The 12,016-nt window shown below is 34.7% G+C and overlaps 2 protein-coding genes across 5 annotated transcripts in view; one reads left to right on the forward strand and one right to left on the reverse strand.

Annotated features, from left to right (window-relative positions):
* Positions 1-3,878, reverse strand: part of tet1 (tet methylcytosine dioxygenase 1) — a 55,172-nt gene extending 51,294 nt beyond the window's left edge. For 2 of the 3 annotated variants that reach the window (XM_067385851.1, XM_067385849.1), the window contains exon 1: positions 1,404-1,958. The gene's annotated coding sequence lies outside the window, so the exon portion shown is untranslated. Of the gene's footprint in view, positions 1-1,403; positions 1,959-3,807 lie in introns of those variants that run through there. The other variant, XM_067385850.1, reaches the window with a different exon arrangement.
* slc25a16 (solute carrier family 25 member 16) lies at positions 3,065-10,607 on the forward strand. Of its 2 annotated transcripts, none has more exons than XM_067385855.1 (10): positions 3,065-3,167; positions 4,027-4,169; positions 5,268-5,360; positions 5,483-5,616; positions 6,940-7,003; positions 7,095-7,216; positions 7,293-7,359; positions 7,466-7,628; positions 7,785-7,853; positions 9,500-10,607. In XM_067385855.1, the coding sequence occupies exons 2-10, from the start codon at positions 4,073-4,075 to the stop codon at positions 9,654-9,656; spliced, it is 966 nt and encodes a 321-aa protein (XP_067241956.1). In that variant the 5' UTR covers positions 3,065-3,167; positions 4,027-4,072; the 3' UTR covers positions 9,657-10,607. The 2 variants fall into 2 exon arrangements, with proteins under 2 accessions (XP_067241956.1, XP_067241955.1); XM_067385854.1 differs by lacking the exon at positions 3,065-3,167 and adding an exon at positions 3,177-3,482.
* Positions 10,608-12,016: the final 1,409 nt, after the last annotated feature.

A 12,016-nucleotide genomic window follows, 5' to 3' on the forward strand; every position in this document is an offset into this window, starting at 1 on the left:
GCGTAAGCTTCGACGCCTCTCAAGGTCCTCTTCTCTTATATCGAATCATCCGTCATTTCTCTTTAAATTTTTTTAGACTTCTAACTCATGACCAGTGTTTGGTTTTGCTCTATCCTCTGCATTTCCGCGTTCGTCCATATGCAATGCATCGGGTCAAAGGTCACTCTTCCGCCGGAACCAGACTCGCATACGGCCATTGCCGGAAGCCAAAAGTTGCGTCCCAAATGACGCACTATGCACTTATACACTATGTACTTATGCACTATGTACTCATCCATGTAGTGAGTGAATTGTATAAGGTTATTTTGTCATTTAACATCGAAGTCTGATACATCAACTATGTAATTAAAGCTACGACAGTTGAGTGCATGAAGTGTCCAACATTCCACACTTCGTTTTTTCCGTTAATTTGGTGCATCATCCGGGTATTTAAAGTGCACTTTTTCTATTTTTTTTTGGGGAATTTTCAGTGTGAGCGCACTACTTGCACTATTTACACTTAAAAACATCACAGAATAGTGCATAAGTACGCAAATTGGGACGCACCTAAAGATTACAGTTTATAAAGTTTTAAATATGGATATTTTTCTTGCAAAAACCCATTGCTTCGCTTCAGAAGGCCTGTATTAACCCCCTGGAACCATGTGGAGATATTTTATGATGGATGGATGTGTTTTTTTGGGCTTCAAAATCTTGAGTGCCATTCACTCCCATTATAAAGCTTGGAAGAGCCAGGATATTTTTTAATATAACTCCAATTGTGTTTAGCTGAAAGAAGAAAATCATATACACCTAGGATGGCTTGAGGCTGAATAAACTATGGGATAATTTTCAATTTTGGGTGAACTATCCCTTTAAATATCATAGTATATGAATATGGTAATCATGTACAATACTTTTTGGAAAGGATTTACGAACCTACACGTTTATTGTTTGTTTTCATGTGTCAACTCGGAGTCTCCCTCAAGTGAATCAAGTGTTTCGCCACCTGTCATGAGTAACTTTACAACGTAAACAAAAATTAGGCAAGTGTGAGGTGTGTTAGTTCTGACAAGTGGATCTAAAGACACTCACACAGGTTTTCACACTGGCTGAAGGAATATCGACAGCATTTTGTGTGTCACTCACAGACGCGTACAGAAATGCGAGTCACGCGCTTACGATTCCAAAAAATGCTGTCTAAGTAGGGAACTAACTAGGTTTTGAGACGCCCGTTGTGGCTGACTAATCGCTTTCAACGCTCTCACACGCTTATCTCTAACAGCAGTTTGTTTCAGTTTCTATAAACTGCTCTACAAACTTTTAAATGTGATACGAACCAAATAATAAAACAAGAGGGCTTTAATCCGTGGGCTGCTGTATTGTTATTAACACTTTGAAGGGAGTTGAAATACTTTACATACCGGAGAGACAGATGCACTGTCTGAAGGGCTAATAATATTCCCCGCCTGTACGACACGACCGATCCTTCAGCATTTCTCCTCGATGAATCTTCCCTAGGCACGAGTGAATAACGTCTTCACAATATAACTGTGAACTGTGACACTGACATGCTGCCACAGAGACTAAAGCACCTGATAAAAGGCAAATCCTTCTTATGTCAATCCATTGACGGCAGCCCTCTGCCAGGCTCGACCTACACTCTCCAGTCAACTTCAGGATATTTAATGGACGTCGGCGTGAGGCGGCGGGAAAACCCGGACAGGATTTCTGTTCTCAGGATAGATAATCTGTGCAGCAGTGTACTGTATCTATCATATCATTATTTTTAACTGCTAACGAGCTAACTGCTAAATGCGTGTACCACGATTAGAGATGACGTCAGTTTCACTATGACTATCGTCACTTTTTTTAATCGTCAGTATCGTAATTTTTTTTATTATAAAGGCACAGTATATACAACCATAATAATAATAATAATAATAATAATAATAATAATAATAGTGGTAGTAGTAGTTTATTTTATTAAAGGGTTAGTTCACCCAAAAATGAAAATAATGTAATTTATTACTCACCCTCATATCGTTCTACACCCGTACGACCTTCGGTACACAAATTAAGATATTTTAGTTGAAATCCGATGGCTCAGTGATGCCTTCATAGGGAGCAAGGACATTTCCTCTCTCAAGATCCATTAATGTAGTAAAAACATTTAAATCAGTCCATGTGAGTACAGTGGCTCAATATTAATATTATAAAGCGACGAGAATATTTTTGGTGCGGCAAAAAAACAAAATAACGACTTATAAAGTGATGGCCGATTTCAAAACACTGCTTCATGAAGCATCGGAGCGTTAATATGAATATTTTGTGAATCAGTGATTCGGAGCGCCAAAGTTACGTGATTTCAGCGATTTAGCGGTTTGACACACGATCTGAATCCTGATTCGATACGCTGATTCATTTATGCTCCGAAGCTTCATTAGGCCGTGTTTTGAAATCGGCCATCACTAAATAAGTAGTTATTTTGTTTTTTTGGCGCACCAAAAATATTCTCGTCACTTAATAATTTTAATTTTGAAACACTGTACTCGAACCGATTTAAATATGTTTTTAGTACCTTTATGGATCTTGAGAGAGAAAATGTCATTGCTCCTTATGGAGGCCTCATGGAGACATCGGATTTCAACAAAAATATCTTCATTTGTGTTCTGAAGATTAACGAAGGTCTTACGGGTGTGGAACAGCATTAGGGTGAGTAATAAATGACAGAATTTTAATTTTTGGGTGAACTAACCCTTTAAGTAGTTTATTATTATTATTATTATTACTATATTACGCAATTTTCATATACAGACAATAATTCCTCAGAAAAATCAAATGAATGTAAAACAAACAACAGCACCAATTAATATCATCATCATCATTACATTTTTATGACATTGTTATTAACACATAACAATGAAAAACTCACAATACACCCTATTGCCAAAACATCATATGCAGACAATATTTTATCATAATAAAATTTTATTAAAATAAAATCTGCTAAATGAATGTAATATAGTGTAATGTGCAATATACATAACACAAATATAGATGCGGTGTTGACGCGATTACGTGTTAATTCTGCGACAGGAAGTGATTCATTGAAGGACATGAAATGGACGAAATTGTAGACAAACACGTGGGAAAAATGTATTACTGTGCCTTGATATGTAATTTATGTAAGTACATAGTCTATATGCATATAACTAAAGACGTATGGGTGTAATGTAGAGCGAATAGTTTTGTTGTCGTAGACACGCAGTGTCACGCGGTGTTTGTAACAGGAAGAGCTGTCAGCTTCGGTATCGCACAGGACCATATACAGTTGTGCAACCGATGACCTTCATTTTAGGCAGGATTTATTTTTTCTGCGTACAAGCATTCAGGCCAGAGCTGCCGAAGACGTGTCTATTTGTGAACGGTGCAGAAGTTCAGTGTAAATTGCATGTAATATTATGGCTGGCTGACTCATGGAATAAGCAACAGTAACCAAGGTAACAATATGCAAACATCGCTAATGTGTATTGTAATATATTTCGAGCTGCTGTACGTTACGAAATATTATCAAATTTAGCCAAAGTTACGAAAACAAGCTGACCAGACTACTACGCACTACCATCTGATAGCTACTATGGTACAAACACAGTATATATTTTTTAAAGGAGGCAGAATAAATTATGTTTGTATTAATTATTGAATTATTTGTCTTTATATAAGTATTAATACAGTAGTTATTACATTTTCACATTAAAGAGTTCAAATTTTTAAGCCATAATAAAATTCAATTCATGGTTAGCCCAACCTGTAACTCATGCTCACCTATCCTGATGGTACATGATTTGGTATGTCTTTCTAGTTTAGATTTGGAGAACTGAATCTGTTAACATTTCCTCAAACCAGGGAATGTAAAGTAGTACATTTATAACCCTCTTCAACTGTTTATGACTGAAATGACTTTCCTGTGCATGTAGACCCGCCTTTGGCACAGATCGGCTGGTCATAATAATACCAATCTGTTGTTTGTTTACTTTACTCCAGAGTGTGCTGAAGACATGAATATACTGGAGTCCTGATATCAGCCATCATGACGACAGAGGCTGTGTCCTCGGGGGCTCGACCTCAGATCCCAGCTCCTGTGCAGAAAGATTACTACCACTTTTTGCGCTCTTTCGCAGCTGGAGGTGATGTTTCAATCTCAAAATATTGATGAACTAAAGAATGTACATTCAGCTGCTCTTGGATATCTTGTACTATGGAAGTATGCATAACAATAAACAATACCGGAGATAAATTGCTAATATAGGTCGTAAATGTGTTTTCCCCCCTTAAAGGGTTAGTTAACCCAAAAATGAAAATTCTGTCATTTATTACTCACCCTCATGCCATTCCACAACCATAAGACCTTCATTAATCTTCGGAACACAAATTAAGATATTTTTGTCGAAATCCGATGGCTCAGTGAGGCCTACATAGGGAGCGATGACACTTCCTCTCTCAAGATCCATCAATGTACTAAAAACATATCTAAATTGGTTCATGTGAGTACAGTGGCTCAATATTAATATTATAAAGTGACGAGAATATTTTTGGAGTGCCAAAAAATAACAAAATAATGACTTATAATGTGATGGCCGATTTCAAAACACTGCTTCAGGAAGCATCGGAGCACAGATGAATCAGTGTCGAATCAGTGATTCGGCTCACCAAAGTCACGTGATTTCAGCTGTTGGCAGTTTGACACGCAATCTGAATCATGATTCAATACACTGATTCATTTATGCTCTGAAGCTTCCTGAAGCAGTGTTTTGAAATCGGCCATCATTAAATGTTATTGTATTTACAATAACCATGTTTTAACCATGTTTTTGCCTTGGTTAATACAATTAATCATGTATTACCCTTTAATGTTATTGTATTTTAAATAAATTGTGTAATCGGAACACAAATGATGACATTTTTAATGAAATCTGAGAGATTTCTGTCCCTCCATGGACACACAACTACTACTTTGAAGCTTCAAAGAGTTCATAAAGAGATTGTCAATTAATCCATATTAATTAAGCAGTATATTCCAATTTTTTTGAAGAGACTTAATGTCTTGATATGATAAACATTTAATTTAGGCATTTATTCACATTAGAATGCACAAAACAGCTTTTTTAGTCGTTTTCACAGATCTGTGTGAACGGGTATCACTTTGACCAACACTTTGACAGAGTTGTCTGTACTCGAAAAATGCAAAGGAACCATTTTTAGTGTTATTGTTATGTCTTCAAAAGGTGTTGCAGGGTGCTGTGCCAAGTCCACCATAGCGCCTCTCGACAGAGTGAAAATTTTACTACAAGCTCAAAATCCGCATTACAAACACCTTGGTAAGTTAAACCCAGATATTTTGTGCAACCTGATTATCAAGGAACTATGCATTAGAATACAATTAACCAAATGGTTGAACATGTATATATAATATGTGTTGCTTTTTTTTTTTTTTTTGCAGGAGTGTTTGCCACACTTAAGGCTGTGCCAAAGAAAGAGGGTTTTCTTGGACTATACAAAGGAAATGGAGCTATGATGATCAGGATTTTCCCATATGGAGCCATTCAGTTTATGGCTTTTGATCACTACAAAAAGGTTTCTTTTGTCTCATAGTCATCATTTAGTAATGACAACTAGTCTTGGGGAATAACAAACTAAACATAGTGACATTTACTAACATAATATTTTTAGTAGCGTGACCGTTGTTCAGTTGTTCAAAATATTGCTTTTCCAGTATTAATTTTTGCTGGTTTTGTCACATTGTATTGCACAAGTAGTTTAAAAATAGTCAATAATCAAACACAATCTCCTAAACTGTCCTCCCAAGTGAAGCACTTGTCTGCTTGGGGCAGTCGTGGCCTAATGGATAGAGAGTCGGACTTGTAACCCAAAGGTCATGGGTTCGAGTCTCAGGTCCGGCAGGGATTGTCGGTGAGGGGAGTGAATGTCCAGCGCTCTCCCCACCCTCAATACCACGACTGAGGTGAGACCCTTGAGCAAGGCACCGTTCCCCCCAATGGCCCACTGCTCCGGGTGTGTGTTCACGGTGTGTGTGTTCACTGCTGTGTGTGTGCACTTGGATGGGTTAAATGCAGAGCACAAATTCCAAGTATGGGTCACCATACTTGGCCACATGTCACTTCACTTCATTCTAGAGATTTGGTTCTTTAAGATGATCCGTTTCAAAAAAGGATTCACAGATTTGTTGTAGAAGTTGAGGTAGTTTGTGTGGGGTGTTTTATGTTTTGTTTTCATATCAGAATTACTGTTTTCATCTTTTTTATTGGTTGTATTCATGGCTTGACATTAACACCCACCAACTAACCAAATGCGGGTGAATTTCAGCAGTTGCGTGTAACACGGTCACTCCTACTTGCCACTTTGGTGGGTTGAAATTTATATATAATTTATACATTTTTCAATTGTAGTCTTTAAATAGGCACCTAAGTGCAATGTAGTGTCCTCAAAAATATTGAAATTACAAATCAATACTAAAATACTCATGTTATCGATGTCAATATTCTGGCCAGTGAAAATGCTGAGTGGCTAGTAATTTTAGAAAACCACTAGCCACAGTGACTGTTGAGCAAAAAAGTTAATGTCAAGCCCTGGTTGTATTAATTGTAAATGTAAAAATGGTTTTGCATAGATCAATAACGTCATCTGATGGTTATATAGTTTATATTAAAACCTTCAGTGTAGTTTACTTTTTTTTTTTATCACAAATGAACTCTTTTTAACTTCTTTTTTTTCTTTTCAACTTTTTTAAACTTCATATTGAGAGTAGCTTGTAGCTTGGAAAACTACATTTTCAAATTACATTGATGTTAAAAGTACAATGCTTTGTACTAAAGTTGAATGTATGCTCTGTTTAGATTATGTAATGCTTGTAAAAAGCTGTTTCGGATGTACTTTCAGTTCCTTAACACACAACTTGGAATATCTGGGCACATCCATCGGCTTATGGCAGGATCTATGGCAGGTTTGTGATTGTTTTCCATGACTCTTTCCCAAGGTTCTTGTTACTTCATGATGAGTGTTATGTCTTTATCTCCATTGTATTCCTTCTGCAGGGATGACCGCAGTTATTTGCACTTATCCACTCGATGTTATCCGGGCTCGCTTAGCATTTCAAGTGACAGGAGAGCATCGCTACACTGGCATACGAAACGCCTTTCAGACTATTTACCTTAAGGTATGAAGGGTGGAAAGGGCTTTTATTGAGAACCATCTGTGCTTCCCTTTTACGTGACAGTGTTTTATCTTTAAAGGAAGGAGGAGTCACTGGATTCTACCGGGGTCTGACCCCCACAATCATTGGCATGGCTCCATATGCAGGTTATTTTCTTGTTTATTTGATGTGAAATGTCCAGTACAATATGCAAAACTGAAAAACACTTTTACTTCAGTTTACTTCCTCATGTCACTGTTTTCTCTATTCCAGGCTTTTCCTTTTTTACTTTCGGTACATTGAAGACTCTGGGACTGACTCACTTTCCAGAGCTCTTAGGCAAGCCATCTCTTGACAACCCCGATGTTCTCGTGCTGAAGACTCACGTCAATCTGTTGTGTGGTGGAGTCGCCGGAGCAATTGCTCAAACTATATCGTATGGTTATTTCTTTAAATCCCTATTGTTTGTAGTTGTCTTTTTTACAACCGTTTTTTACATTTTAAGTTAAAGACCAAAACATATATACATTTATGTTACTGTACATACATTCTACGTTTTGTGTAGTACATTCTGTCTAATATTTATGCGCAGATATCCACTAGATGTTGCCCGGAGGAGAATGCAGTTAGGTTCATCATTGCCTGATTCTGACAAATGTTGGTGAGTATTTTATATTTTTGTTGCCTTAATGATTTTCAGTGAGGTATATATTTTGTAACTTATAAAGAGGTATTGCTTTGTTAATAGAGATCAATCAATATTAACATTTGGCTGATAATTATTTTCATATAATGATTGATACCTGTGAAATCAAAATTCTAAAAATAAATTCTAAAAAATAAATAAATAAAACACCAAAAATGAAATGCATTTATTTTTTCTAAAAGTGAATCACAACATTGTGAAGTACAGTATGAAAAATGGATATTAATTTGTATTAAATTATTAGTGTTTATGTATAGATAGATTACAGCTATTTTAAATTGTAATATTATATATGTATGTATGTGTGTGTATATATATATATATATATAATATATATACACACACATACATACATACATATATAATATTACAATTTAAAATAGCTGTAATCTATCTATACATAAACACTAATAGCTGTTGTGATATATATATATATATATATATATATATATATATATATATATATATATATATATATATATATATATATATATATATATATATATAAACACACACACCACACACACACACATACACACACATACAGTACAGTCCAAAAGTTTGGAACCACTAAGATTTTTAATATTTTTAAAATGAGCTTCGTCTGCTCACCAAGGCTACATTTATTTAATTAAAAATACAGTAAAAAACAGTAATATTGTGAAATATTATAACAATTTAAAATAACTGTGTACTATTTAAATATATTTGACAAAGTAATTTATTTTCAGCATCATTACTCCAGTCTTCAGTGTCACATGATCCTTCAGAAATCATTCTGATATGCTGATTTGCTGCTCAAGAAACATTTATGATTATTTTCAATGTTGAAAACAGTTGTGTACTTTTTTTTTCAGGATTCGTTGATGAATAGAAAGTTCAAAAGAACAGCATTTATCTGAAATACAAAGCTTCTGTAGCATTATACACTACCGTTCAAAAGTTTGGGGTCAGTAAGAATTTTTATTTTTATTTTTTTGAAAAGAAATTAAAGAAATGAATACTTTTATTCAGCAAGGATGCATTAAATCAATCAAAAGTGTCAGTAAAGACATTTATAATGTTACAAAAGATTAGATTTCAGATAAACACTGTTCTTTTGAACTTTCTATTCATCAAATAATCCTGATAAAAAATATTGTACACACATATTTTGTACAATTGTACACATTAAATATTTCTTGAGCAGCAGATCAGCATATTAGAATGATTTCTGAAGGATCATGTGACACTGAAGACTGGAGTAACGATGCTGAAAATTCAGCTTTGCATCACAGGAATAAATTCCTTTTGAAATATATTCAAATAGAAAACAGTTATTTTAAATTGTAATAATATTTCACAATATTACTGTTTTTAATGTATTTTTAATTAAATAAATGTAGCCTTGGTGAGCAGACGAAACTTCTTTTAAAAAAATTAAAAATCTTAGTGGTTCCAAACTTTTGGACTGTACTGTATGTATATATAAAATAACTGCAATCTATACATATCTATCATCTACACATACACATACAAATGTGTGTGCGAGTGTTTGTGTGTGTGTGTGTGTGTGTTATATCTGTCACCACTAATACGTTTTTCTTAATTCTTTTGAGCAGCAGCCTCACAAAAACACTGAATTATGTGTACACCCAGTATGGTGTCAAGAAAGGACTGTATCGTGGCCTGTCCCTCAACTACATCCGCTGTATACCATCACAAGCCGTTGCCTTCACCACTTATGAGTTCATGAAGCAAGTTCTTCACCTAAACTAGAAGAAGAAGTGACTTAAAGCCTTAAAGGAACAAGTTGAAACGACCCCTGGCAACATCACAGCAGCCCTGCCTGCCATTCCAGTCACCAGTCATGTGAACTCCAGTTCTTACAAAACACCCACACAAACGTCAAACCTGTGGCTGCTTCGCACACCCCAGCAACAGTCACTATGATTACAGAGACAAAAGCTTGCTTTGCCATTATGTGTGGATCAGGAACATGCCCCCTAACAACCGACAATGAAAATACCATGGAAACCTGCGTCTGAAACTTGCCTGTATGAAGCCGTCCCATTTCATTTTGTACAATATGCCTTAGCTTATCACTCATATGCAATGAGCAAAACACAAAATCACAGTTGATTTTACCTATGTAGACAGGTATATCACAGTGCTTTTAACTATGACTGATGACATCTTTCTTTTTAAACATCAGAAACCTTATTTCATTTATATGTAGCATTTTATTTCAGTCACCTCAAGTCTTATTGGCTGATATTTGTTTCGTTTAGTGATCAAGATGACTTCCATTCAGCAGTATAGCAAATGGAAGAGAGTGTACATAATATCTATGCAGTATTCAGTCATGTTCGCATGCCAACGTTACTGTGGCTCAAATTATATCTGATCGATGCCTTACAGTGCCGTTAAATTCACAATCTCCATTTCGGAAGAGAGCAATCCAGTGAGGATGTGTGTGGTGATTAGCATATCACAGCTGATATGTATGTGAATCTTTTAAATTATTGTTCACTGATTTGAGATGGGGAAAAAATGGGTCCCTTAAATAAAATAATGACTTTGCCTTTATGTATGCACAGGAGTTCTTTCAAATACTATCAAATAATTCTGTCTTGCCTCGGTTATGAATCTCTTATTACTATTATACAGTAAAAATTCTATCTGCAATGTACTATTATATACACTTAAAAATATTTTAAAAATTCGGGAGGGAAAAAAAAAAAAAAAATATATATATATATATATATATATATATATATATATATATATATATATATATATATATATATATATATATATATATATAAATAAATATATATATATATAAATAATATTTTTAAGGGAAATGAGCACCCTCAAACTTGCATAATTTTCCTTCCTTTTGTAATTGCGTTTTTGTTGCCACGTGGTGGCAGTGTTGCAGTAATTCGTGTCCTTGAGGCTCTGAAATTGCACTTTTGAGTTCATGTGCGTTGATCGTTTAGCTGCATGTTTCCAAAGATGGAGGGGGATGTTATGAATTTATCTTCGTATAAGTAAATTCAACAGAAACTGATGTCATGGTTTTATGACAGATCGAGTACATGTATGAGTAGCGAAGGTCATGAACTCATGATTCGTCACATTTCTAGTTTATCTGCACTAAGTGCCATAAACTGAATCACTAGAATATAAAGTCTGTTTTTTTTCTGATTCTTGAGAACTGAGGAAAAAGTTCATCTTGCTGCTTTGGATAAATCACCTTTATTTATTTGTCATTACAATGTATTATATTTGTATAATGAATGGATATTAAGTCAGATTGTCAGAACAAATTAACATTGAGAATGCCTGTTTTGTACATGTGATCATTTGTATGAATGCATAGATGATCAGTAAAGAAATTTAAATGTAAAAACTAATTTCTTTTTAAATAAAAGTAAAGGCTTTTTGTCTTGTGCTGGAATTTATCTTGTTTGCTTTTGACTATTTACATAATCTTATTCCAAATTATTTGACAGCCAGTGAGATTTACCTAATATTTCCTGCCTGGAAATGTATGTACTATGGTATACCTCCCACTTAGCATTCTATTTGCATTTCCTCATATATTTGTAAGGTACTGTTGTTTAATAGCATGTCTTATTTGACTGGAAAATATGTTACAGACAAAACACTGGCTATAGCTCACGTCCTATTTATCAATGTTACCATTCAAGGCGTAAAAAGCAGAACTCACTGGCCAGTGTGGATTATTTTCCTTCTGTACTTTGAATAAAATAATTATTCGAGGGCCATTAAAGCACTTTAGAATTATACACTTCACACCATTCCAAACTGTTTTTTGTTTTTTTTTAAATAAAACTTTTATCAAAGAAGATTTACAGAAAAATATAAGGCAGCACAACAGTTTTCAACATTGATATAATGATAATAAATGTTTTATTGTGCACCAAATCAACATAGAATGATTTCTGAAGAGAGCCGTGGCCTGTTGCATAAAGGTAGTTATGGAGTTGACAAATCCAGATAAATCCAACCTGGGTTAGATCAGGATCAACTGTTGATCACAACGCTCGGTTTAAAAGCTTTATATATTATGCATGTATTATATTTATTTTAATTTAAAAGCAAAGTTT

The sequence above is a fragment of the Chanodichthys erythropterus genome, chromosome 5 (genome assembly GCF_024489055.1).
Source record: "Chanodichthys erythropterus isolate Z2021 chromosome 5, ASM2448905v1, whole genome shotgun sequence".
Classification (NCBI taxonomy): domain Eukaryota; kingdom Metazoa; phylum Chordata; class Actinopteri; order Cypriniformes; family Xenocyprididae; genus Chanodichthys; species Chanodichthys erythropterus.

Coding starts and splice junctions, on each gene's coding strand:
- slc25a16 (XM_067385855.1), top strand. CDS start 4,073: ATGACGACAGAGGCTGTGTCCTCGGGGGCTCGACCTCAGATCCCAGCT. Junction 5,617..6,939: donor CTTTTGATCACTACAAAAAG/GTTTCTTTTGTC, acceptor ATGTACTTTCAG/TTCCTTAACACACAACTTGG. Junction 7,004..7,094: donor TATGGCAGGATCTATGGCAG/GTTTGTGATTGT, acceptor TTCCTTCTGCAG/GGATGACCGCAGTTATTTGC.